The 27,972-nt window shown below is 42.4% G+C and overlaps 1 protein-coding gene across 1 annotated transcript in view; it reads left to right on the top strand.

Annotated features, from left to right (window-relative positions):
- The window catches only part of SERGEF (secretion regulating guanine nucleotide exchange factor), a 144,592-nt gene that overhangs the window by 2,657 nt on the left and 113,963 nt on the right, over nucleotides 1–27,972 (top strand). The window contains exons 3-8 of the mRNA XM_068148112.1: nucleotides 76–231; nucleotides 560–654; nucleotides 2,289–2,349; nucleotides 3,638–3,751; nucleotides 4,048–4,110; nucleotides 6,056–6,214. Coding sequence (XP_068004213.1) covers nucleotides 76–231; nucleotides 560–654; nucleotides 2,289–2,349; nucleotides 3,638–3,751; nucleotides 4,048–4,110; nucleotides 6,056–6,214 — 648 coding nt within the window. The remainder of the gene's footprint in view (nucleotides 1–75; nucleotides 232–559; nucleotides 655–2,288; nucleotides 2,350–3,637; nucleotides 3,752–4,047; nucleotides 4,111–6,055; nucleotides 6,215–27,972) is intronic.

Below are 27,972 nucleotides of genomic sequence, written 5' to 3'. Positions count from 1 at the left end.
TGTCACAGGACCTCATGGCTTGTCTTTTTAGTCAAGTGAAGGAGAACATGATTTTTTTTGTTGTTGTTTTTCCAGGTTCTGGAGAACTCTTTGTATGTGGCCATAATAAAGATGGACAGTTGGGACTGAATCATACAGAAGATGTACTGCATTTTACTTTGTGCACTGCCCTGTCTGGCTTCTCTGTGAAACAAGTTGCCTGTGGCTGGGATTTTACAATCATATTAGTAGGTAAATCTGTCTGAAAGCTGATGAAATATCTGGATGTAGAGAACACACTGAAAGTTCCATTGCTATTACTTGTGCTATGCACAGGCATTCACAGGTGTTAAGCCTTGCAAACTGAATTATTCCATGTTCCTTGTATCCCAGTGAACTTCAGACCTTTCTGAACATGGTGTGCTAAGACCAGAAGCCTATGGCCTTAGGGACTTTGGAATGGGATGTATTAGATCCTTTTCTGAGCTACTCAGATGTGATATTTTGCTCGTTAGAACGTTGTGGTCCTTTGCTTTTGCTTATGGTTTGACTGATTGGGCTCTCATTCTTCCTTTTGCAGGAGATGGCCTGGTTCTGTCCTGTGGGTCTAACTCCTTTGGGCAATTAGGAGTTCCTCAAATTTCAGGTCCGTGCTTGATTCCCCAAAAGATTGAGGTAAAGATAAAGTGGAGCTCTAAAGCACAATTCCTTTTATATATTGCTTCCAGCAATTTACAAAGGTTGTCTGACCTCAGTGGGCTTTAAGCCAGACTCTTCAACTATGTTTTATAGAGTCTGTGATAGTAAACTTACAGTTTAAAGGACCAATGGTAGCCATCGACCCAGAAATGAGAACCTAAGGCTGCTTTTCTTGATGTATGAAGAAGTTGCCTACTTGTAACAGAAAGTTGTTCTTTCACTAGGAATTGTAACATATCATAATGTATTTGGATAACATCTGCAGAATGGTTCTGGTGCTCAGAAGGTGTAAGGTGATACGAAAGGTAGTGAAACTGTGCAGATTACTCCAGCTGAAGTTTTGCCTCATGTTTTTAAGATACTCAGTGTGTTTTGCTCCGTGAAGGGCATGTGACTTCACTGTACCCTGTTGGAGGTTTGTGGTTTGTTGATGAGGTGCTGCTGAGTTTGAGTGGGAAGCTCAGAACTGCTCCAAATTGATTGCTCTAAAATGTTGTAACTGGTAGGCACTGAGACTTCTGTAACATCAGAACATCTTTCCTGTTGTTGTCTGTAAGCCTAACAGTTTAAATACATTTCTCACAGGAATTCTAATTAATCCCTCATTTGAACTAGTTTTATTTGGAGAGCACTGATGAAACTCTTTTCCATGCAATCTCTTGTGTTTAATGAAAGCAATAACTTCAGAGTAGAAAGGATGCTCGTATAAGAATACAGCCTCATGGCTCACCAGATACTCCTCTGTTGCTTCTTGAGCACAGAGGAGAGGGACAGCTGGTCCCTTAGGTAACTCCCAATGAACTCACCTGACACTTCTGTATCCTTGAGGTTTTCTGGGAGCATCATTCCAGTATGGTGCCTTGAAAATGGTAGCATAAACAGTGCCAGTCTCAATCTTGTCTCCTCCCTGACCATGTGCACCATTCATTCATCTGGGATATTTTCTGGTTTGGTTTCTATCTTATTAAATGCTTGGGCTTGACGCCATCTATTTTAAGTAGTGTTACATCTGTGAGAGGAACAATAAATGTGCGGAGTCCTCAGAAGAGGAGAGATTTCAGAACTGAAGTACCTTGTGCAAACTTAACTCAGTATTGGTGTGCACACATCACTTGGTGTAGTCTTCTTTGGATGAACATGTTGGGCAGCCCCCAGTGGTCTAGGTGTTAACATCAGTGGTGGTGTTAGTGATTGTAGGACTTGGCAAGACTGAGGCATTCAGTGCAAGTTACTGCTTATTGCTTGTCGCTGGTATTTGCTTTGGGGGTTTTGGTGTAGTTCTTCAGGAGCACTGAGATAAAATTAAGAGATACATTTTAGCCAAGGTTCCTTCTTTTCACATGACTCTGACTTTTTATTTATTTCCACAGAGCTGTACATTCAGTTGCTTCAATTTATTCCCCTGCTCCTCTTTGTACCCCCTCCAAGATGTTCCCTTTAATTTTTATTAGCTAGAATTTATTTGCATTGTGATACAAAATCTTGCTATACATTGTGTCCTGCAAGCTGGAATTGTGAGGACTGTTTTGAGGGCTACTGTTTGGCATAGTTTAATTTAAAGGCACTCCATGCAAAAAGCAACTAATTGGTTTTTTTTTCCTTTTGAGTAGTCTCTCAAAGAGAAGGTGGTGGATGTTGCTGCAGGACTGAGACATGCCCTTGCTGCTACAGGTAAATGTGTCATAATTTGAGTGTCTTTTTGGTGACAGGTGAAAGGGAGTTTTAATGGCTTGGAGAAGGAGGGAGCTTCTATTTATTTTAAATACCACAAGGAAAATACTCCTGGAAAGCTTGTACTAAGATTTTAGTATAAATTAACATGAATAATAAATGTACTAGAACAATCTTCCTGGTGAATAACTGCTCTTTAAGGACTCAGAGAGGTTGAGTTAGTTTTCTGATGGGTGGAAAACTTACTGCTTGCTTTCTCTCCTCTTCTGAAACAAAACATAAAAGGATGCTTATTTCTGGTCATTTAAAAGTTCATCTTGGGGTTTGGAATTCATGATAATATGCAAGATAATGGATTTAGGTTTGTATCAGATGTTTCAAAATGGAACTGCACATGAATTGTGACTTTTTAATATTGCAATTGATAAAAATCAGCAGAATGAAACTTTGCTGGGAAGGAAGTGATCCACTTGGGGTTAATTTCACTCCTGCACCTTTGAAAATGTGGTCCTCTGAGTCTTTCTCTCACTGTCTGCTGTGTCTACACTTGGTAGGGCCATAACATCTAAATATTTCTCTGCTTTGTTTAGAGACTTTGAGCTTATTTCTGGAATAAATATGAAACCCTCTAATTGTCATGGTTGTGTTAAAACTGAGGAAGAGCAAACTAATATATAACCTTTCATTTGGTTCAGTTTTACATGATCTTTAGTGTGGATTCCAGGTAGCTAAGTCTAGCTAAGATGCAAAGGAGATAATTGGAAGAAGAGTGGGATCTCTGGTGTTTGTATGAAGACTGGAAATTATCCTTCCCTCAGCTCTGCACTCACTGAACATGTTCATTCAGAGCTAGGTCAAGTCTTTGAAAGATCATGAAGGGAAGACCAGTGACTTCACTCCCTCTGCGTGCTGGATTGTTCAAACAAATTAGCATGAAGGGAAGGAACAGGCAAAGACAGTGCAATGAACTTACACAAACAACTTGTATCCATTACCATGGTGCTACAGCTGAGGCAATTCTGGTACCAAGTCCCCAGAAAGGTACTAATCTAGGCCTCAACACTGGGATAAGTTTGCTTAGTATCTTCTTAGTGTTCTTCCCTGTGTAGTGAGGCTACAACTGTTTGTTGCTTGATGACTTCACCAGGGCTATTTATGTTTTTGGCACAAAGCTGTTTAAAAGTGTAATTTAAATAGGTGAAAATGAAGTGAACGTGCTTGTAAAACTAATGAATGAGCTGGTGGTTGATGTGTTTTAATCTCTTCTTCCTGTGTTTTCTCTGGAAAGAGAGTGGTTTGGTTCTTCAGTGGGGAACTGGCTTGGCATCTCGGGCAAAGCGTGCACACCAAGGAAGAACCCTTCCCCTGTTCTTGTCAGCAAAAGAGCCCTGTGAAGTAACAGGTAAACCAGGACTCTGAGTCCTTTGTAAAGGTGGATACATTTGGATTGATCTGTAGCATCCTTTTATTATAAAGCCACTTGGTGTTACAAACATGTAGTGAGTATCTGAAGGCTAGAATGGGTGTGCAAAGTCATAATTTCTGCAGGGAAGTCACAGTGAGTCTTGCAGTGTCTGTGGCCCAAGAGCAGGGACCGTTGTTACAGAATTCACCATCGTGCTGTTACACTTGTATGCATGTCTGCACAAAATAATACCTGCTGGGCAAATTTTATAAGGCTATTTTTTTTTTGTCTAGGCCTGGGAGATGTAAAGGTGAAGATGGTTGCTGCAGGCTCCTATCATTCGGTGTCACTCTCAGGTAGGCCTTAGGTACAGAAGTGGAAGTCCTTGTATAAGCCTGCTGAGATTTTTGTGCTTTGGGAATGTTTGTGAATTGTAGTTAGATTAGTTGGCCCTAGTGAGTGCAGGTTAATCATTTTGTGATAGTTCTAGATGGTGAAAACTACTTTTAGGACCTGAGTTCATGTTTTGAATTCTGTGGCATTTATCTTGGGTGTGACTTAGCCCTTGGGAGTAACTGAGAGTCTGTGCTGTTTACTTATTAGTTAGAGGCTAGGAAAGTATTTGTGGGAGCATGTGGTTGGGTGTCTAGAGCTGCAGCATTATGCCCCATTGGGTTACTGAGTGGTTGAGTGCTAGATGCAGTGCATTTGGCCATGGAAAAAAATTGTGTTGGGTCCAAGGAAAGACTGCTGTGTCTGTCCTGCTTCTACTACATGAGCTAGTGCCTCTGCAAGGGGCTGTGCTACACAGGGACGTGAGGTGGTCTGGGACTGTTAGGTGGCTGTAACACTGCAGCCTGTTGTGCAGAGTTTTTGGGGTGCCCTTCTCTCAAGACTTTCAGACCCTGCCTGGATGCATTCCTGTGCAACCTGATCTAGGTGAACCTGTGTTAGCTGGACTCCGTGGTCTCCAGAGGTTCCTTACAACCCCTACCACTGTGTGATTCTATGATAATACAACAGTGTGCAGAGCTGTGTGAGGTAATGTAAGAACACAAGGCTTATTTAAAGCCTTAGGAAGTGGCTTTAATCACTTAGGCACTTCCATAATGCCTGCCACTTGTTCTTTGATCTTTAGGCAGTGCCCCCATGCTGGAGTATTAAGTATCCAGGAATGAAAGTCTAATAAAGACTTCTGTTGGTTTTGTTTGGCAGACTGGGAGAAGGGGAAGCAGAATAGCTAATCATACTGTAATCTTACACTTTTGAAGTGTGGAAAATATATTGAAGCGTGTGAAGACAAGTCTTTGCCAAACGTTAGAGGAACAAGTTCTGAGCAAATATGCAGCCATCTGGTACCTCTGTCATCATTAAAGGAGCACTGGAGTATTTGCTTATGCAGATCTAGAGAGATGTAGTTGAATGGGGAGATGATCCAAGCTGTAAATCCCATTGAGTTCTGAGATGCAAAGCGTATGTGCGATTAGTGAGCAAGAACCATAAGGACAAATAGAATCTACTGTAGCTAATTAGCACTCTGTATTTAGAGAGTGAGCAGATGATTTCCCACCCCCCCCCCCCCCGCCATGCTTTTGCTTTTGAAGAGAGCAGTTTGTTTGGCAGCAGGAGAATCAGGACTCAGAAAATAAGTGCCACAGAGTTTAATAAAGTGATGCTATCGCTGCCCTTCATTGTGCAAGTTACTAGTTACTGCTAAAAATATTTTGTGGTTTAAAGACATTTGGTATAGTAAAGATACTACTGCAGGGTGTAGTATTTAAATGTCTTTTTTTTTTTTTTTCCTAGGAATCTCTCACACTGTGATAGTTTTCCTTGGCTCTGTTTCATGAGCCACCTGCTGGTAGGATACCAAACACCTGCAGGCAGGCGGGTTTTTGGCACACAGCTGTTGAAATGGGTTGCTGTAAACATGAACGGGGGTTCCTGTAACAAAAGGATGGTAGTTCACCTGTATCCAGACAGGCCTGAGGTCCCCGTTGGTGGGGATAGGCTGCTAAGTCTCACTGTCTGCATTTTTGCTAAAACCTACTCAAGAAATGAGATGAGAGTTGAGCATGTGACATTTCCCAGGGTATAGCCAATGCACCTTCTGGGGGAGGAAAGGATGTGACAGAGGTGCAGTGTGTACACCTGTGGTAAAATATGGCAGTAAAAAGTGTTTGTGAAAACCCGAATGGAATGAAACATTGTTCTTTACTCAGCATCACTGAGTTGAGACAGAGCCTGTATCTGATGGTGTTATATCAGTTTCAACAAAGGTTGCTTCTTTGTCTATTTTAGATGAAGGACACCTGTATGTCTGGGGTAGCAACAAACATGGGCAGCTTGTGAGCAAAGAAATCTTTCTTGCTGAGCCCAAGAAGATTGAGACTCAGTTTTTCTCACATGAAAAGATTGGAGCAGTTTGGAGTGGCTGGACCCATTTGGTGGCACAAACAGGTAGGATATCTGAAAAGCAGTAACATATGTCTCCAAGCCAGGAAACTGTCTTTTTTTGCAGACAAACATTTTCTTTCGCTTTACTGGATGAATGCAGTTTTGTAGTTTCTCTTGAGAAATGGTTGTCTCTTGAAAGTGATGAGGGCAGACATCTTTTAGTTTCTCTCCCTGAAGCATTACTGCTCTTACAGATCAGAGAACCTAGCATCTCCATGAATGCAGTAGCACCTGCATGCACATGCTGGAGGGGTGCAGCTTCTCCATCATCAAGTTACTGGTATCCCAGAATATGTATGAGCTTCTAGCTGATGATTCTGCTGGGGGAGTTATGACATCATCTTTGAAGGGGAAAGAATTTGGTGGAAAACTTGCTTCAGAAAATAGAGAGGTAGGAAAATGTGGCTGCAGCTTGCAGGATACATGACTGTATTTGGCAGGAAGATATTCAGGGCACAGGAGTTAGGGAGAAGTTAAGATAATCCTGAGCAGGTGTCTGAAAGGCTTGGGGGCATACATATGTCCCATTGCCAGGTTAGCTGAGTGTTAGCTGAGGATCTTAAGAACAGGCATAGCTGAGAGCCCTCTGCTTCTGTCATGCCATTTGAGAAGACATTGCAGTCTCATTGCAGTAAGTGAAATAAATAATATGGCTTTGCACAACTGTTCTAACCTTTCTGTGTTTCTAGGGTGAGGCAAGCTTTTTGTGCTGCCCTTTTACTGAAGTGTTTTAAGGGCAAAGAAAATCATGTGTTCAGAAGAAAGTCAATAAACTAAAATAAGCTGGCTTGTGTGTGTGTGTGTTTGTGGTCAAAGCCAGAAAATGCTTAGAAAAGAGAGGTTAAAAAAACAAAGGCATCATTAGACTTGGAAAGCATCCCCCAAAGGTGAAAGTAAAGAATATTTAATGTTGAAGATGTATCTTCCTGGGAACGTTTCCAGTGCGGACAGTGTGAAAGCTTGCCACGCGCAGGTGGCTGTAGGGTTAGATCCTTTCCTGGTAAGAGGAAGGTTAGGTAGTAAAGACATTTGTGTGCAAAAGGATGATTGATCTGGTGAAGGTCATCTGAATGCATTTGGATTGTTGTTCTGTCGTGAGAGGCAAGATAAGACAGACATGAAATTATGTTGTGGTGTTCACTTGTGAGCAGTCTGTGCTATTTGCTTCTCCTGTTGCACCATGTGGTGTGCTCGTTAGGAGTAACAAGAAGGTGAAAGTCTCCCCTGGCACAAACAGAACAGCCAGAGATACTGTTGGGGTAGCCTACCTGCATTCCTGCTTTTTCCCTGTATAAACTGCTAGGTGAGGAAATGAGGAGCAGGTGAAAGCATTATTCTTAGAGACTAAAAGAACCTCTTGGTCTGTGGTGGATACAACTTCTGTGTTAGGAAGACTGCAGAAGGGGACCCAGATCTCCTACTGATATTTACTGGGTTCTGTAATCATGGGTACTGGCTCGAGGTGTGCTTAGCCTCCAACACGGGTAGTTTTATTTGAATGGAATTAGTAGGTGCCCAAAGGTCAGCCTGTGCTGAAGTGTCCTGTTGTATTGGTGTTGTCAATCCTGAAATGGTTATGCAGGGATGCCCCTTGCTCTGTGAGAAAAATGCTTGTTTTAATTACTGTATACTGTGAACTCCTGGTGCTAGAATTGGCAGGGATGTGATGAAGGACTAGAAAAAACAAATTGGATAAGTGTTCTGTTTCATAACATTCATTGTTTGACATCAAAGGACATGAGAGAGATGTCATCTGTAAAACCCTGCATTGTTCTAGCTGCTCTCTTAGCTATTTAAAAGAAATGTTTGAACTCAGGATTTTAGAGGATGCTATACTGAAGAGCTCAGAGCTGTAATCAGTGCTATGTGCTGCTTGGAAACTTCTCAGGTGGAGTAGAGGAATTCCCCTCAAAGTGTATAATTCTTAAATGAAGTGCTTGGTCTCATTGTCACTGGAACAGAAATGGTAGGAAAAAAGACATTAGTCAGGATAACCTAACTTTAAAACTTGTCAGCATGGTTTGTCTTGCTTCACTAGTTCTTAATGCATATCCACGAAGTAAAACTGCCCCAAAGTTTTAGCAACTTTAATGTTTCACTTAGTTGCTACTTTTCCATGGCCAATAAGTGAATATTTCAGGTGATACTTAACAAGAAAAGAAAAATATGTTGAGTGACTAGCAGGGTTTGGGGTTTTTTCCTTTTCTTTTTGTGATCTAGTGTGGGGTGTCCCTGCCCATGGCAGGGGGGTTGGAACTAGATGATCCTTGTGGTCCCTTCCAACCCTGAATGATACTATGAATGTTTGAAAGGACTTTGAATAAAACCAGGATGGCTTTTGACATCTGCAGTAGAAAACTGGCCAAGTTGTTGCTGAGTTTGATTTTTATGTACATAGAATTGTAAATCTATTTTTTAAAGTCAGTGGACCCGAACCTAAATCATCCAGAATAAGATTCTGAATGGCCTTTTGCATCCTCTGGATACCACTCAGAATCCCATGGGATTTTTCAAGGGTTGTTCAACTGCTAGACGTAGAGTGAGCTGAGCACTTCTCTGTTTCTGTAAAATCACTCACTGCCTGTGGTTAAACTTGCAGCTGAGTTACTGAAAACACACACACTTGAAAGCTTCTCCCTGCCTGCAGTTCTTCCTTATTTGTAACTCCTAGCAAAGGGGGAAATCAGCACCAGGACAATGAAGTAGCAGGTCACATAGAACAGTGGTCTTTATTGGAGGTGTTTTGTTCTGTATTTTTTTGTGTGGTGTGTGTTTGTTTCTTGTTTTGGTTTGGTTTTGGTTTGGTTTTTTTTTTCCCCCCACCCCATCAGTAATTTTTTTTCTTTTTGAGTTCACTCCTTCCCCCCCCAGTATATTTATACTTATTTGTAAGTGTAAGTGCATGTAAGACATACACTCTGGTAATACACTATGTAAACTGCAAAACATGCCCAATAGATGTGTAAAATACCCCAAGAAGATGAGACAGAGGTGAAAGAAACACAACTTACAATATTTTATTAACTAAATTTAAACCATTAATAACCTATTAATAAATTCAAATATGAATTTATTACTGTCTTGCATATCCTCTGGGCTGCATGCACTCCACTTTGGAGATCACTGATTCCTGCTCTCTTTACTCTGGAGAGTTCCACAATTAGTGGAAAGGAAGCAGAGCGATTTTTTCTTTGGATGCAGGAAAATGGCAAGAAGGGATGTAGTAAGATCACAGTATAACTAAGGTTGGAAGAGACCTCGAGGATCATTGAGTCCAACCTGTCACCACAGACCTCATGACTAGACCATGGCACCAAGTGCCACGTCCAATCCCCTCTTGAACACCTCCAGGGACGGTGACTCCACCACCCCCCTGGGCAGCACATTCCAATGACGAATGAGTCGCTCGGTGAAGAACTTTCTCCTCACCTCGAGTCTAAACCTCCCCTGGTGCAGCTTGAGACTGTGTCCCCTTGTTCTGGTGCTGGGTGCCTGGGAGAAGAGACCAACCCCTTCCTGGCTACAACCACCTTGCAGGTAGTTGTAGAAGGCAATGAGGTCACCCCTGAGCCTCCTCTTCTCTAGGCTAAGCAATCCCAGCTCCCTCAGCCTCTCCTCACAGGGCTTGTGCTCAAGGCCTCTCACCAGCCTTGTTGCCCTTCTCTGGAAGATGCTTTGCTCTGCTTATTTGTGCAAGGTAGCAACATCACAGTGTGTAGGGATTTTGCTGCAGGAAAGAATCGTTAAGGGTTGTTTTTTTTTATCATTTGTACTGTCACCATGATGCAAAACAGTTAAACATTTATTCTACTGTGTCTGAAGTCTAGTGTTGTGTTGTTCATGGAAGGCAGTGGAATTTTAGGAGACCATTACAAATACTTAGAGTTTCATTTAGATTTATTCCCCCTCCTCCCCAGAACAGAGTAGGAATAATAAAACTTTCAAAATTGCAGCTGTCTTGACAGTAAATTAAAACTTTGCTCATTGGAAAGACACAGGAGGAAAACTAGGTGGATAAAAGCTGGACACTGTTCATGCATAAATTCACAGATTCTGCCATTTCAAAGTGACATTTTGCTCCTTATCTGCCAGGTGAGCAGTGCTTGACTGCAAAACTAATGGAAGATTGGGGAGTAAATGGGACAGCGATGCTCTTAAGAGCAGCCATCTGGAGGAGCAGTGGGCAGTTTCACAGGTGCAGTGGTTTGACAGCTTTAAAGTGAGTCCAAGCAAGTTACCAACTTTGTTATCAAGAAAGAAGGGACGCAGCATAAATGTTGTTTTCTTCTATATTAAGCTTCCCCTCTTATGTAACTTAGTCTGTTTCAAAAGACACACCTTTCCTTCCTGCCACTGGCAACATTTTGTGCTATAACCTAAACCAAAACACTTCACATTTGTTTTCATTTCTTCCCCGTTCTGTTCTTTCCAGGGATTTTTAACTACACCTGAAATGGCTTTAATACCTGCATCTCTTTCATATGTTGTGTTCTACCTTACTCAGCAACTGTTCTGAGAGCCCTGTTTCCTGTCATTTCTGTTTTGAGTTTGGTCAGCTCTCTTTTCATTTGCTGCTCTTTGTCTGGTGAAGTAGTTCAGACTCCAAAAGTTAATTCCTCAGGGCTGAATTGTTTGACGTCAAAGAACGTTTTCATAGGATGTTGTGTTTTTCACCCTCCCCCTTAAGTGATCCTCATCGGTTCTACTTCATTCTTTTTAGTAGTAGAGGTGTCTTTCAAACTGTTTCCCTTTTACATGATCTTACTGCAACTCACAAAATCTGTCAAGACAGACAGCTGCAGCTTTTTCTGCAGCTTTTTCTGTCTTGGTTACTGATTCTTGCAGAGGAGAGAAACAGAGTTAGGCTTTGTGGCTCCACTAGTACTCTTTTGAGGTAAGTTACACTGTTCTGCTGCTAGCATGATCCTAGTTGAAGGTTGGTCGAGAAAGAGCAAGGTTGAGAGACCCTGGCTGCTTTCTGATCAGGTCTCTAATGATAAGATATGAACTTGTTAGTGTCTTTGGTTTAGTTATTATTTTCTGCATGAATGCTTGTCTCCAGTGACTTTCAGGTGTGCTTTTCAGTTATGACAGGGCAGAACTGTTATTGCTCTGTGTGAAGGACAGACCAGATGCATTCTTCTGGCCTCACACTCCAAGTGCAACTATTATTCTCTTCAGGTGACTGCTCTGTGTAATGGTTTACTTCCTTCCCAGCAATCTGCTTAATGGCACAGGGAGCACCGCTGCAGTGTAGGTAATATTATTTTTGAATAACAACGAGCAGCTGTCTTGCATTGCTCTGCTTAACAATGTCAACTTTAATTTGTGGTCCTTCCTAAGCTGAGACAAACCCTTTGAGGGTAACTGCTGAAAGAGAGGTTATTGCTTAGATCGTTTGAAAGAGAGCTAAGTTGTGGCCTGTAATGCTGCAGATGTAAATTAGGCTACTTTGGGAAATGATAGAACCTGTCTGGCTTAAAGGCAAACCTAAATATAGCCAGAGAAGTCTTTTAAAGACTTAGAGGTGAATCATCAACTTCAATTCAAAACAAGTTATTTTCTTTTTAACTGGGATGCTTAATAAATAAGCCTTCCTAATCTGGCCTGTTTTATTATCTAAGTATCCTCCTGAATACATTCACTAATCTATTTTTTCATGTGCTGTCAGATGAAATTATGTCTTGTTTGAGCTCAGATAAAGAATTCCAAGCTCTTTCACCCAGAAGGAGTTACCTTAAAAAGGCAGTTAAAATGGTATTTCTGCTGCCTGTGCAAAACTGCCTACAGCTGAAAACTCTTGGAAGAACAAAATGCATTGACATTGCCTAAATAATATCTGAATCCTGATTCCAAATGTGCATTTGAACTTGTGCATCTTTGAATGTCCCTTGGTGTTATTTAGGCCTCATCAAAAAAACTCTGAAGTGGCCTGACACTTCAGTGACCTACATGGCTGGAACAGAACCCATCTCTTGTTTTCATCTGAGTAAATGAAAATGTGTCCCTCCAGCCACTGAGGCCAGGCTGAAGGAATGTTTGTAATTAGCCGGCCTGAGGAGGCTTACTGCTGTAATTGCACTGCTAGGTGCTTTCTAGGGTGCCAGTCACTGAGTAGAACTGCCAGGCTTTGGTGAGAGATGTGGAGAATGTGGTGTGAGCAACGGGAGCTGCAGTTGGAAGCTCTTGCTCCCTGGTACCCGAGCATGCAATGTCAGCCCACTAGAGGTCCTCTCCAGTGTGCTTTTGAGTCCTTCCTCATACCGGGAAAGCAGGCTTTCTTTGCCAGCAGTCCCCTAGCACAGCAATACTCTTTGGTTGGTGGTGTATTTTTTTAATGCTTGTCAATGATACCAATAATGAATCTGTTTTATGTGGATTCTCCTTTCCTCTTTTTAGCCACTCGCTAGAGCTGGCAGTCAAACGGTTTGAAACTAGATCCCCTGACATTCTTTTTCTTGTGAGGTAGCAGCATTTGGATTGATAGGATGATGGGGTTTGGCATAAAATACTAGAAATAAGCTACATCTAAAATTGCAAATTGATAGGAAGCCTTGAATCCCTTTGAAGCAGAACCTGCAGAATGAGTGTTTAAGGACAAACCTCTTTATTCATCTGCCTCAGGCTGAGTAAACTCGAGCTAAAATCTGGTAAATACACTTGCTTTTCTGTGGTCTTGGTTCCATGGTTTTGTGGTGCATGCTTCTTACCTCCTCCTTACAATGCTGTAGCTTGATGTTGCATAGCAGTGTGAGCTTACACTTCAGAGCCTTCCTGCTACGTTCCTTGCTGTTGTGATAAATATTACCATTGCTGTAGAGAAAGCAAGACAATATAAGTTGAAGATGCATGGATCTTCAAGCAGAAATAGCTGCCACAGGGGAGATCATGTGAGTTATTCCAAAGTACACTGGTGAGTTGCACTTGTATGCCCCAGGGTTAAGCCTAGTAATTTTTGCTTGACAGAAATGCAAACTCTAGTAGACATTCACCTGATAGTAGTGGGTTATTTTTCCTTCATTTTTTCAAGTTCAGGGAGTGAATTAGAGTGCCAGTGGAACCACTGGAGTTGTCTCGTTTGCACTTACACTGGGATGGGTGGGCCAGGAGTATTTTGACTTGAGTCCAAGTAGATCTGGCATCTTTGCTAGGATACTTTGGGAGAGTAGGTTTGCATCTACTGTTGATATTTTGTCCCAGTGCTGAGACTTCAGCTTAAGGCAAAAAAGAAAAATGGCAAAGTGAATAGGAGAGATGAGCTGAAGGCTGACTTGAGATCATGGATGGAATCTAACAGGAAGATGTTGCCAGCATTAACACCCTGTGACACTTTGTGTATTTGTTCCAGGGCTTTCTAGGAGCACTTAAGAGGACTTATGTGGGAAAATCAATATATTAAGTACCAAAATTGCTGAAGTTATAATGGCCAGAATAACTTTGGTCCATGGGATCAGGAAGATTGTTAGTCTGGTAGACTAAATCAAGAATTAACTGAAGCAGAATGTACTGCAGAGGGAAAAACAAGGAAACCCATAAAACCTGAGCTAGTGACCTGAAGAGCCTTATTCCTCAGCAATTTAGGAAGTTTAGCATGTTATCTATTCCCAGGGGGTTGATGGGAATACTTTCCTCAAACAGCAAGGAGCTGAATTCTGCAGTTTATTTATGAAAGTTTTCTGCCAATGGGACTTCAGCCAAATCCTACAATACCATGTCTTTGGGGAGGGGGGGGGAGTGGGATCTTGACAGGGCTGCTATAGAAGGTGGTTCTTTGATCTGCCAAATTGCTACTGAATCTCAGAGAAAATTTTCTGCCAGAAGACAGATCTCAGAAGATGGATCTCATTAAGTGATGGATCTGTGTGTGCCCTCTTGAGGCACAACAGACTTAGTTTCAGCAGCTATGGCTCACCAGCACAACAGGAGCCTTTATTACATCCTACTGTGTGTATCAGCCCCTCTGGTTTAGCTCTGACTTACAACACAAACATCTTTCTTACATATTTTGTTCTTCCTTTAACAAGAACTGAATCAACAAAACCCATGGACTGGCTCTGACTTAGAGCCTCTTGCTTTAGTTAAGTATCAGCTTTTTTACCAAGTTAATGAATTTGTCATTCAGTGAAGTTTATATAAAGCATCTTGGATTTTACTTTCCAAATGGAATGGGTTTGAGTTCTAGATGGCTGTAAATAGCTGGAAGGGATTGGCATTGTCTTTGGCAGAAGTCTCAAAGAAGTTCCTTTCATGGCTCATTGCTGAGGAGGAGGCTAGGTTGAATGGGAAGGTACATTCTGAAAGGCTAGGATTGAGTGTTCAGAACTGCTCATGTGCAAAGATTTTTTTTCACAGAAGCTTGCCTACCAGGACACAGTCTCAGGCTGCGCCAGGGGAGGTTTAGGTTGGATGTTTGGAGGAAGTTCTATACAGAGAGAGTGATTGCCCATTGGAATGGGCTGCCCGGGGAGGTGGTGGAGTCGCCATCATTGGAGGTGTTGAGGAGGAGACTTGATGGGGTGCTTGGTGCCATGGGTTAGTTGTTTAGGTGGGTTGGATTGGTTGATGGGTTGGATACGATGATCTTGAAGGTCTCTTCCAACCTGGTTTATTCTATGTATTCTGTGTATCTTTTGAGAAACTGTTTCTTTGGTCACCACCCATCTTTTGCTGCTGCTGCTTAGTGATTTCCAGTTGGTCAGTAAATAGTTGTGCACGCCAAGCCATATCTTTTGTGTGTGAAGACAGAGGTGTCAGGAAGATGCTAAATGGTCACAAAGTTTTATTGAAGCAATTTGTTGTAAAATAGAAATATCAGGGATTGGCATGAAGAGCAAAGAAACTTATCTCAATAGTTATTTCAAATTGCCCTTGTAAGCCCTCCTGTGAGTGAGTGGGCTAAGGGAGATTCAGGTGGTCTGTGGATAGTGGGATTTAAATGGATTTTTGCTAACTTTAGCTCATGATAAATGCCAAGTGTTTTCAACAAGTATTGTAAACCAGGAGGAAAACAGCTATGACATATTTTGCAGGGCTCTTCTGCTCATCTTGTGTGTGTGGTAGCCTGTGGAATACCTCTTCCCATAGCAGAAATGGAAGATACGGTGTGTGAGGCTAGTCTGTATAGATCTTCCTGGTCATAACTGTATTGCTTGCTAAGTCCTGTCCAGCTGTATTGTAGCAGGTGCTCAATGATTGAAAAGGTTTGGAGAATGACTGACTGTCATCACTGGCTGCTACACTGTACACAGTGCTTAGAGGACAGAGTCTCAAGCTGCACCAGGGGAGGTTCAGGCTGGATGTTAGGAAGAAGTTCTTCAGAGAGTTATTGGCCATTGGAATGGGCTGCCCAGGGAGGTGGTGGAGTCACCATCACTGGAGATGTTTAGGAAGAGACTGGATGGGGTGCTTGGTGCCATGGGTTAGTTGATTAGATAGTGTTGGGTGATAGGTTGGACTCCATGATCTCAAAGGTCTCTTCCAACCTGGTTAATTCTCTTTTCTTCTACTCTGGGGCTTTTCTGATACAGTCCACATGTGTGGCAAGAGGGACTATATTATATTGAATCTCTCTGCTCTTTTGGTGCCACATCCTCTCTTTTGCTGTTGGAAACAGTGATATTGTGGTCCTAAATGATGTGGGTGTCTGTCCTGACTTGAAGAAACTCTGACCTTTAAAAAGCTTTCAGAAAAACGAACTTTTAAAGTAGGGATGCAGTATAGATTTTGTTCAGGTCATTAGTGTGTGAGATAAGGGATTCATTACTTTCTTTCTTTTTTTCTGTTTTTCTTTTCCCCCATTTCCCTTTCTGTTTGTTTGCTTTGGTTTCAGTGGTTTGGTTGCTGCAGTTTATGGCTAGCCAACTGGCCATATATTTAGCAAGGTCAGATACATTAGCCAGTGCGTGGAACATTTTAGGGAAGAAAGTTTTAATGGGACCTCACTGGCAATGCACAGATGGTAGGGAGCAGCAAAGATGGGAGGTGGTTGAGGCCCCGTCCCTGGAGGTGTTTAAGACCAGGCTGGATGAGGCTCTGGCCAGGCTGATCTAGTGTGGAGTGTCCCTGCCCATGGCAGGGGGGTTGGAACTAGATGATCCTTGTGGTCCCTTCCAACTCTGACTGATACTATGATACCAAGAACAGGCTAGGAACTGTAGATTAAGTTGGTAAGGTGGCAGTGCTTTGTGCTCACTGTGTGTAGAATAAAGTTGGAAGCTGAAAACAATCACACAAACACAGTGTTTGTTTTTCCTGCCCTCTTAGTTTGTTGGTCTCTGCACACATGTACAAGAGACATGGCTGCTGCATTAGCAGTAACTTCACTGCAAGCTAATCATTGCCAAGCTCAACTTTTGAAAGAAGCTGTCTGTGTGGACAGGAACTGTGCATGAGATCAAGGGATCTCATCTAACCTTAGAAACATTTTAAGGCTGTTAAATACTTGTTTTTGTAACCTTTAAATGACATTTCCTGTTTAGTAATTAATTATTCAGACTTAATGCTCCCTAATGAATCTTGCTATTTGAACATAGATAATGTGTTTTTTAAGAGCTTAGTGGCAGTTGAGTGCTTCTGAAAAACAGTAGCTGTTGGGACTTTTTCTTAAACAACAACACAGGAGAAAAAAAATCCACAAAGCCTATGTGGCTTGTTCTTTTTGTGGTTACCTTGAGGTACCTCTCAAACAGTGAATTTGAGGTAAGTTACTATGGGTTTCAGGAGCTATATCAATAGCTGTGAATTTTGAGTAACACATTTGTAGTCCTTTTTCCCCTTTGATGCTTGGGAAGTATAATGACACCTGCCAAGAGCTGCTATCTGCTTGTTCTGTTTACTAGCTAACCTGGTGGCTTTTAGTCTTTAAATTATTTCAGTTGTGAGGAGACATAGAATAGAATAAACCAGGTTGGAAGAGACCTTTGAGATCATCATGTCCAACCTATCATTCAACACCACCTAATCAACTAAACCATGCAACCAAGCACCCTATCAAGTCTCCTCCTGAACACCTCCAATGATGGTGACTCCACCACCTCCCTGGACAGCCCATTCCAATGGGCAATCACTCTTTCTATGAAGAACTTCTTCCGAACCTCCAGCTTAAACCTCCCCTGGTGCAGCTTGAGACTGTGTCCTCTTGTTCTGGTGCTGGTTGTCTGGGAGAAGAGACCAACCTCTGCTTGTCTACAACCTCACTTCAGGTAGTTGTAGAGAGCAATAAGGTCTCCCCTGAGCCTCCTCTTCTCCAGGCTAAGCAATCTCAGCTCCCTCTGTCTCTCCTCATAGGGCTTGAATAGAATAGTCCAGGCTGGAAGAGACCTCCAAAAGTCATCCAGTTATCAGCAGGGACATCCTCAACTAGTCCAGGCTGCCCATGGCCTCATTGAGCCTCACCTTGAATATCTCCAGGGAAGGGGCCTCAACTGCCTCTCTGGGCAACTTGTTCCAGTGTTCCACCACCCTCATGTTCCTAACATCCAATCTAAATCTGCCTCTCTCTACTTTGAAGCCATTGCCCCTTGTCCTGTCACTGCAGGCCTTTGTAAACAGTCTCTCTCCATCCCTTACAAAGTGGCCTAACGTATGCATACAGACAATCCTTTAGGAGTCTGTCTTCCTGCTTCTCCTTTCCACTTCAAAATAGTAATCAGACTGAAAATCTGACATTTCTCATCCTGAGGTTTGGACCTTGTAACAGCTGATGGTTGTTCTGTGGGAATTTGCCTGTACAGAAATGTTTTCTTCAGGGCTGTGCCTGCTGTGACACAGCTGACTAGAGCTGAAGCAGTTCATTTACAGGAAAATGGACAAGTCTGCCAGAAGAGAAGGTCAGGCTGTGGGGACAAAATAAGGGTGGCAGTGTGGATTATTGGAAGCTCATCCAGTTTGAAGCATCATCCTGACAGGTCACACAATCCAAAGGAAGATGCTGAATCCTTTTGTGCTTGTCTCCTCTCACTTGCTCCTTTTGCTAGAGATTAAAAAGACCCAACCACCAAACAAACCCAGAACACTGTGGGCATGCACGCAGGCAGCAGCTGATAGGTGAAATGTAAGAAACTGCTGATGTGTCCAATTTAAAAATCTAGGGTAGTTATTTAAAGTTTCTCTAATCCATCAGAGCTGCGTTGGAGCAGTGTTTGTTAAAATCAGGTCGCCCCATGCCCTTGGGATTTGAGACCTTGCAGTGAGCTGATCCTCTGCAGACACAAACTTGACATGTAAAATTGGTTTCTGAATGTCTGATTTTTAAGCTTTTCACTTCAGAGCAAAGAGATTACTCTTCCTCACCTGGACATCTGCTTTAGAGCAGGAGAAAAACTCATGATGTCTTTGCAGACTGTCCTGTCTCACTGCATTTTGTGAAGCATGAATGGGAGGCTACTGCTTCTTTCAATCCACACTCTTTAATATACAGTAAAGAAGGCCATGAAGAGCCAGGGGCATTTTGGTCTTCTCTTCATTTCCATTCCTTCCTTACACCCAAGGAGAAAAGGTCTCTTCTGATTTCTCCAGCCTCCCACTTTGAAACTTAAACCTCTCTTATTAACAGGCAGCCTAACACTCCACTACTGGCCTTACAACCCTGCTCATGTCCATAGGTAATGCTTAAACATACGTGTGCTGGCACTGCAGGCAAATACAGATGCTGTGTAGGGATGTGGAGGTGACTGTGGACAGCTATTGCTACAGCTGGTAACCATCAGAAGTAAATCTCACTAGTGTGATTTCCTCTTTGTACAGGAGTTCCCATTTCTTTGCAGGAGGGACTTGCATTGTGTCTGCATAGGTAGTAACATTTCTAAGATGTTTGTATATTTTCAGACTTCCAGATCCAAACTTTTCCCTTATGCTCTGTGTCCTGGAGCTCTGAAATGCTGAAAACATCTCACAGTCTTGTAATAGGTGAATTTTAATGATGAGAGATCTGAGCTGTAACAAGAAGGCAGGAGTCAAAGGGAACTCTGCTAGCTGGATGGCATGCTTTTGTAGATGATGGAATTTTTTCAGGGCATAAATGACATTTGGGTACTTTCACCATTATGCAGCTATTTATATCTCTGTCCCCTCTCCCTGCAGTCCCCTTGATGTTAAGTATTGTGCTTATACAGAGTTTGAGGTGGAATCCTGTGATTTGATTTCCACCCTCCCCCACTCATAAACTCTATCTTTCTTGGGGGTAGGGAAAAATGAGGATAATATTTCAGAGGGAATACTTCATCTTAATGCTCATTATTCATCTCTTGTCTTCAAAGGACATATTTTTTTTTTCTCATCCTCTTTTAGATTGTTTTGTTCCTCCTGTCAGGGAGAGTGCTGCACTTAGAGCTGCTCGTTATGTGAGGTGAACAGCCCACTCTGTCTTAGTCAATTGTAGTTGCTGTTCTAACAGTTCTGACTGAACAAATGGGGTGATCTCCTGGGAGGCTCTGGAGGTACAGTTGTTGGTTTTGTGATAGTTCTGTTCTTTGTATTACATTTCTTAAGAACAGCACCTAGCTGAGGTTGAATTCCATTGGATGAACAACTGTGCTGCTACCAGGGCTGCTGAGAAAGCCCCTTAGCAAGTGTCTGGGCTGGGGGGAAGCATCTAACACTATTGTGCTTCCTATTTCTTTGTAGGTATTGTGACTCTTAAGCTAGTCATGTGTGTCTGAGGCTTCCTTATCTAGTGAAATCTCTGTGCAGATGGTCTCTGAATATTTATTCTTGGGAATCCACCTTGTGGATAACAGCAAAAATAGTCAAGTTTTTCAGACTGCCATTCTAAAGCATTTCTTGTGATACTCCCCTGTCTTTCCACAGTATGCCCTTGGGTCTTTTGGCAAGGTAAATATTAGTGCTAGGAACTTAATTACCTTCATTTATTTTTTTAGTTTCTGCTGTAGACACATGCCTGTGCCTTCTCAGGCTCCAGTGGCAGGGGGATTTTGGGAGTTGCAGGATCACTTGCAGTCTCTAAACAGGGCAGATTCACAAATGTTTGCAAGATTTGAGCTATAGGTAATGCTTTTCATTGAATGATCTAGACAACATGGATATATTTGTAGTCTCTGAATAAGATTATCTGTAGCACTCTATTGTATTAAGTCAGCAAGACCTGGACCTTGCCTCAAAACAGGGTTGCTTTGTGCTTTGCCCCAGCAGTCATAGTATAGTGTAGTATCGTAGTATTGTATCAGTCAGGGTTGGAAGGGACCACAAAGATCATCTAGTTCCAACCCCCCTGCCATGGGCAGGGACACTCCACACTAGATCAGGCTGGCCAGAGCCTCATCCAGCCTGCTCTTAAACACCTTCAGGGACGGGGCCTCGACCACCTCCCTGGACAACCCATTCCAGGGCTTCACCACTCTCATGGGGAAGAACTTCCTCCTCACATCCAGCCTGAATCTCCCCACCTCCAGCTTCATTCCATTCCCCCTAGTCCTATCACTACCTGAGATCCTGAGCAGTCCTTCCCCAGCCTTACTGTAGGCCCCCTTCAGATCCTGGAAGGTCACAATTAGGTCACCTCGGAGCCTTCTCTTCTGCAGACTGAACAGCCCCAACTCCTTCAGTCTGTCCTCACAGGAGAGGTGCTCCAGCCCTCTGCTCATCCTCATGGCCCTGCTCTGGACACCTTCCAGCACATCCATATCCCCCTTGTAATAGGCGGTTCCAGAACTGGACACAGTACTCCAGGTGGGGTCTCACCAGAGCTGAGTAGAGGGGGAGGATCACCTCCCTTGACCTGCTGGCCACACTTCTCTTGCTGCAGCCCAGGATCTGATTGGCTTTCCGGGCTGCAAGTGCACATTTTACAGACAGTCCATTTTACAGACAAGGAGTAGGAAAAATAAGAGGCAAGAAAATAACAGTGAACAGATGAAAGCATATGTATGCCTTGTGTTAGAATAGTTCAAAGGTGTTGTGTTTGCAAAACTGTGTCCAGAAAGAATGAAGAGCTTAGAAAGCAATACTACTTCAGTTTTCTGGGGAATGTTAGAGGGAGAGATGCTCAGCTGCAGAAGAAAGGAAATTCCAGGTTAGGGAGGCCTGTATGGAAGGAAGCATATAACAGTGCAGAAGGGCATGGAGATTTAAATATAGAATGTCAGTAAAAGTGTATGACTCATACTGCTGTAGTAGCATAGTGCAGAATTTATTTGCAGAGGTACAGAACAAAAACCCTATGGTATACTATGATGCATTTGCAAAGAGTTTTCCATAGCTGGTTAATGTTTTATGCATCCTGGGTTTTTTTTTGAGGCATTGCTAAATTGTGCTTTGATTTTTCATTTTTTCCCCCCTTTCTTTTGGTTAGGACTTTGTTTTTAGATGAAGAGTTAAGTCCTCTATTGAACCTTGAATGCAGCAGTTCTGTTTTCAGGGTAGAGATGAGTTAGATTTGTTTTTAATCATGTAACTAAATTTAGCCAGCAATCTGCATTTTAAGGCATTGCTATTAAAAGTCTAAAAGTGAGATATGTATCGTAGTTTGAATTTAAAATGAGCCAGAGGCACAGCTGGTGAGGCAGTCATGACTCTAATCATGAGTGGAGAGAAATGAGAAGGGAATTTTCTCCTCCTGCAGGATGAATGCAAAGTGAGATAGGTGCCTTACCATCTACCCCTTCCCCCCACCCTGGTTTTGTTTCATGTTTGCGTGGACTTCATCACCACCAACAACCTCTGCATTTTCTTTTCTGAGCCAGGATCATGTATCTGTTTGATAACAGCAGCATGAACACAACTTGATGAGCATTTAAGTTCTTACATTTTAATTTTCTTTCAGTTTGTTTAGAGGTTTGTGTGGTACTTGATGTTTCCAGTCTCTCCTCTAAAAGCAAAGCAGCCTTCATGCCGTGAAATCCCAAACCCAGAGGCAGGACTTCCAAGGTGTCTGGAGGTTTTTGGAATTTGCCATACTCAAAAGTTATTTTTGTCCTATCTTTCAGAGCAGTGAAGCATGGTATTAAGTATGTGAATAATCCCATTAACTGAATGTTGCCCATCTCAAGACAGAAATTGGTGTAACTATGGAAGCAAAAATAGAGGAAACATGCCTGTTTGTAATGAATGGAAGTCAAAGCTGTTTAGCTGTTCAATGGTGTAGGCAGTCCTGGTAAAGATGTATCTGTTGGTAAAGTGCATGATGAATTTAGCATGCCATGTGAACCTGTAAGTTATCTCTAGCCTATCATACAGAGGATTGAACTAACCTAATACAGGACTGCCTTGAGCAATATTTGCTGTTTCCAAGCTCCCAGTTCCCAAGGCACTTTTTCAGCCAGATCGATTCCTTGGCTGGGTTTGCCTTCCCCATCACAAATAGTTCAAGCACAATGAAGACTGGTGGCCTGGAGGTGAGAACAACTGTGTCCAAAGTTTCTCCAGCTGTCTTGGTGTAAACTGTTGCCTAAGGAATTCTCAGTCTGTGCTTTGAACATTTGAGTTTGTGCTCAAAGGCTGTCATATTCCTGGTGTCTTCACTTGGAGAGTCTCCCACATCCTCATAGCCTTACCTGCCTAGCTGAGTGTTTCCATTACAGAACATTAACATACAAGTCATTGGGGCTTTTATGTTTTGGTAACTCCAGAAGGCTCTGAGACTGGATGATGTTCCCTTATGCTGTATCTGCTTTATATGAATGCTGTGCAACAGAGTTCCTCCTGGTTGGATGCATTTTTCTTCATGATGCATAATTGTCTTCTAGGTTGATTTCTTCTGCCCTCTTTTTGGTAAGCAATAGGAATGGGTCACACTGAGAAGCCAGTTGTTTGCTGCATCATAGATGAGCCACTGATTCTAGTGCTGTGAAATCCCCTAGATGTCTTGTTGGTTTGTCTTTCCCACACACTTGAGGTTAAATTGGTCACAAATTTGGGGAAGTTTGATGTAGCTCAGGGAGAAATTTTTGGCCCGCTTGAAGAGGAGTTTTACCTGACAAATCTGTAGCTGTTGCAGGACGACTGCTGATTCTTTTCCTGTGGCACTTGTGGCCTTTCATTGCAGCTTTAAACCTGTTTATAGGGCGATTGTAAACCCATCTGAGCTGCAGCACATTGAGTAGATGCTGTGTGGGCTGTTCTGAACAGTGGACTGTTCTGAACTAGCTATGTACTGCAACCTGTGACTGCTGAAGGCTGGAAATGGCAATTGGAACAATCTCTAGTTTTTATTTGCTGATGTCCCTGAAATGCTTGTGCTGTTTAGTCTGAACTTTCCTGAAGAGGCATGACCTCAATACTGTGCATAGATTTGTACTTTAGTGATACATTTTTAATAGCTATTATAAAAGAATATGGAGGAAAAAACCAAACCAAAACAAAACAGGAGCATGTCCTGTTACATAAAGTTGCAGAAGCCTGTAAGGAGGTCATAGAAAGAAGATGTGTTAAGAGATGTGGGCAGCTCTGGGACACTGAACTCCTGTGTGAGAGGATGAAGGGGCCATTTAAACCTTAGTGGGAGCAGGTAATCCTCTGTACTGAAACCATGCACAGGTACTGAAGGTGTAGTAGTGATGCCTGGTTCCCAGCTGCTGAATTAAAGCTGTCTTCAGCCAAGAAGGAATTAGGGATGGATGGATGCTTTTCTGTATGGCTGCCCTGCATAAAGGCTGTTTCTAGGTAGATGAGGAAGTTCTCAGAATGCAACCATTAGTGTTTGTCCTGAAGAAAAGCAGAGATCTGTAGTTGTGGGAGAAGTGTTGGTTTGCCTTGTGTGGGGCAGAGGGGAGGCAGAGGCAGCCTCTAAATGTCAATCTTTACTACCTGCTCCTATGAATTTTCATGTGAAAGGTGACATTAGGAATTTTAGATAGAACTTCCTATTTGAAGTCTGAATGAGATTAAGCATTCAGTATGAATATCCAGAGTTCATTTGAAAAGTAATTGTTAATGCAACCATGAACTGAGCTAGCCTAGATGAACTCTTTCATCTAGTATTTATGAAAGAAGAGTTCAAAGCTTGCCTGGATACCAAATAAAGACTTCAAGGAGATAACATTGGTACAGTCATGATACTATCTGAAAGTGGGAAGAGTGATACAAAGATGAATCTGAGTCTAGGGAAAATAAGAACATTTAAATATCCCTATTTGTCTGTTGTGTTTTGATGAGAAACTACCCTGGGTTTAAAACCAAAATACTTGGGGTTTTTAATTTTAATCTTTTAGAATTGTTAATTCTCTGCCAATACTTGTGTGGCTGAGCAGATTGATAAAGTACTAACAGGGAGAAATGACATGTTCCACAGCCTCAGCAGCACCATAAAGCAGCACATAAGAGCTTCAGAGTCACAAAAGGAAGCAGCTAGAAATGATTTATGTGATGTTGCTGGGGTCGCAATGCTCCAAAGGTTGTGAGCCTGTAATTTTGAGGCCATTCTCAACTGTCTGTGCTTTGTGATAGTGTAAGGACAGAAGGATGATGTGGAGAGAAAGCAGAGGAGCCTCTCTGGTTGTGGATTGCTAGTGTAGTGCTGCAAGCCCTTGCATCCATATTCTGGGGGGGCCATGAGCATGTGTTTCAGATGATTTGCTGCTGTACCTATTCTGATGCACACTGCTGTGTTTACAGTTCAGAGATCAGGAGGAAACGATCTGTATGAGCATGCAGAATCTCCACTGATGTAGCATACTGTTGTAGGTACTGTTTGCTTGAGGGTCTGCTGGGAAGTTTTCCTTAAAAATCTTCTAGCCTCTGTCCTTTTCTTCCAGCTCTCTGAGCTCCTGTACTGCATGTTTCAGTCAGGCTGTACGCTGGAATGGCAGAGCATGCATGAATTGTCTATTGCTCTATGAATTCCAAATGGTATTGAACCCTCTGGCCTTTACATGATGGAGCATTTGCCTGCTGAAAAAAGGCATGGTTGCAATGAAATCATCTGGGACAATGTGGATGCTCACAGCTGAGGAGTGGAGGTGCCTTCTGGAATTGGAGCCTCTATGTTCAGAACAGGGCAGGATCAAGGTTCTCAGAAGCATTGTTAGTATCTATAGGTTGGATGCGATGATCTTGAAGGTCTCTTCCAACCTGGTTTATTCTGGTTTATTCTATTCAATTCTATCTTGGAACAACTGGGAAAGCTTTCCAATGTTGTTTGCTTCTTTCTTTGACACAGGTTGTAGAGATACCTTCTGCCTTTCTTGCTGTGTAGAGTCTGGTACGAAATAGAATAGAATAATAGAATAATAAACCAGGTTGGAAGAGACCTTCAAGCTCATCCTCATTTTCTGATGCCTCAGCCCCTTCCATGGGTGATGTACTTTGTCCAGTTGACTCATCACTCTGTATGTTGTCTTGACTTCTAATTAAAATCTGTTCTAGTCTAATATTAGACCAACACTCCTTCTTATATCACCCTTCATTCTTAAGTAATTCATCCAGCACCCTCCTTACTCCGTATGACTAATGTCTTTTTCTCAAATATTCTTAGAATGTTTTAAAATACCATCTATATTATAAGCAGCACAGTAGCAATACCTCTCTATACAATTCCTTAATGCTTTCTGTCATAACTCTGTGCTTTTTTTTTTTGCTTGGGGTTTTGATAAGACCAACCTTTTGGGTGGAATTTTCCATGCAGTGGTGTTTGCCTCAGCCTGAAGTTTCCACCTGAGACTGACTTGATAAGGTTTTAAAATGATTATTTTTATTCCTATTTTTAAATTTAATTTAAATTTAAATTTTTTATGTATGTTTGTTTGTTTAATTTTTATCTTTCTCTGCTTGAAATAGAACCAGTATGTCCTAGAGAAGACACTTCTGAATCATAGAATCAATAAGGTTGGAAAAGACCTCAAAGATCATCAAGTCCAACCTTGTCACCCAGTATCTCATGACTAACTAAACCATGGCACCAAGTGCCAGGTCCAGTTCCCTCTTGAACACCTCCAGGGATGGTGACTCCACCACCTCCCTGGGCAGCACATTCCAATGAGCAATCTCTCTTTCTGTGAAGAACTTTCTTCTCACTGCCAGCCTGAACTTCCCCTGGCGCAGCTTGAGACTGTGTCCTCTTGTTCTGGTTGCCTGGGAGAAGTATGAATTGATTTGGTGGTGAAAGGTGCTTGTGGAGGAAGAAGCTGGAGATAGACAGGAAGGGCAGGCATAAGGAAGCAGAGAGCACAGGACAGCACCCTTCCTTATCCCACAGGGAGATAGCAGCAAAAACAAGGAGACAGGGGAAGGAGGAAAATCAGTTATGCATGTGTTTGCACGGTTATGGTTAGCATGATGATCCTCTGTGCAACAGCCATGGTGTGCAGAGAAGCAATGATGCTTGTCAGTCCCAGGAATGCTTTCAGTGGAACATCTCTGACAGTTTTGCCAATCTCCTGAGGGCTCATAGCGAGAGAGTGACTGCTCTCCATGCAGCATGTGGGTGATGTGGTGGCACCAATAGAGAAATGAGGTGGAAGGTGAGGACTAGCTGCAAGTCCTGTATGGCAAAGGGAGTTCAGAGCATTGCCTCTTTGCTTGCCTTTGCTGGGCATTCATGTTGTGGCCTTAGGCAGTGCATTGTCTCAGCATCTCCATCCTGCTACACACTAGTAACTGTTCACCTGCCTGCCTTGAGGGAAGCAGTGAAGAGGACTATTATTGCCAGCACTCAGCTTCTGTTAGGTTCTGTTGCAGGAAAGACAGAGTGCTTTTGTTTTGTTTTTTAAAGGATGCCTGGACAGATGTGTTTGGCTGGAAAATAGAAATGTTTGACCACTAGTGGGAAACTGAGCATGGGAGGAAGAATGCTTACTGAAATAAACAGGAGCAAATCTGGGGAATGAATTTCTGCTGATAAATAAGAACTGAGTTGGTGAGCATTCAAGAAGTTCTTAAAAGCACCTGCAACTTGTTTCCCCTATAGTGATAAAAAGCAAAAAGTTAATTATGAATATTTCCTAAAAGGCCTGTTTGGTTTAGTATGTCTAAGTGATTCTGTACCTGCTTGTGCAGTGAAAGAAAATGGATGCTGTGAGTGTTTTGTTTTAGCTGAGTGTAGCTGACTGCAGTCTGGGTTTATTCCTTGCTGTATGCTTGCATTCTTCAGCTCCACTGGATTTACAGAAATCATTTGCAATAACAGAGATGAGAATACTTCAAAGCCTTTGTAAGGCTGAATAAAGCCACTGGGATCATGCTATTTCTGATTCTGTTGCTTCCATCTCAGCTTGGTGTTACTGTTGAAATTTCAATGTAGGGCCTCAATACAGAATTGCAGAGTGAACCTTAAGGACAGCAATAGCCACAGTAGAAGAAAAATGGCCAAACTTGTATAGTCTCTGGCATATGAAAATGATATGCTTTGGGCTTCTGAGAGTTGGAATGCTTTAGTTAAGATATGGTCCTTGGGGTCTGTAGAGCAGCGTCTGGGTAGAGCTTGAAAGCCTGTGATACATTAATGATCTAACTAGATGTTACAGCAATTTTCTGGCTTCATATTTCATAAAACTCAGCTTCATTTCCTATAGTGGATATGAAATAGAGCAGTCTGTCCAGTCCTGTCTGTCCTTGTCCACTCTACTCACTGGGTTCTGCATAGGTGCTGTAACCTGGTCTGATGTAAAAGCCTGAAGCTCAGTCTACATTTGTATTTGCTATGCAGCATACTGACATAAGAATCTTCTTGCAACATTTTTGCAGCTGGAGATGTTTTTAGCAGAGATCTATACAAATTGCTAAGTAAACAGAGCATCTCCAGACGAAGAGTGGTTTTTAAACTGCAACCTGTTTTCTAATCTCTGAAAGTTACACTGGTAGTTCTAAGGGGA

Source organism: Melanerpes formicivorus, unplaced genomic scaffold (assembly GCF_026170545.1).
Source record: "Melanerpes formicivorus ecotype bairdi unplaced genomic scaffold, bMelFor1.0.p_v2 SCAF_16, whole genome shotgun sequence".
NCBI lineage: Eukaryota > Metazoa > Chordata > Aves > Piciformes > Picidae > Melanerpes > Melanerpes formicivorus.
This window is presented reverse-complemented; position numbering and strand designations above follow the sequence as displayed.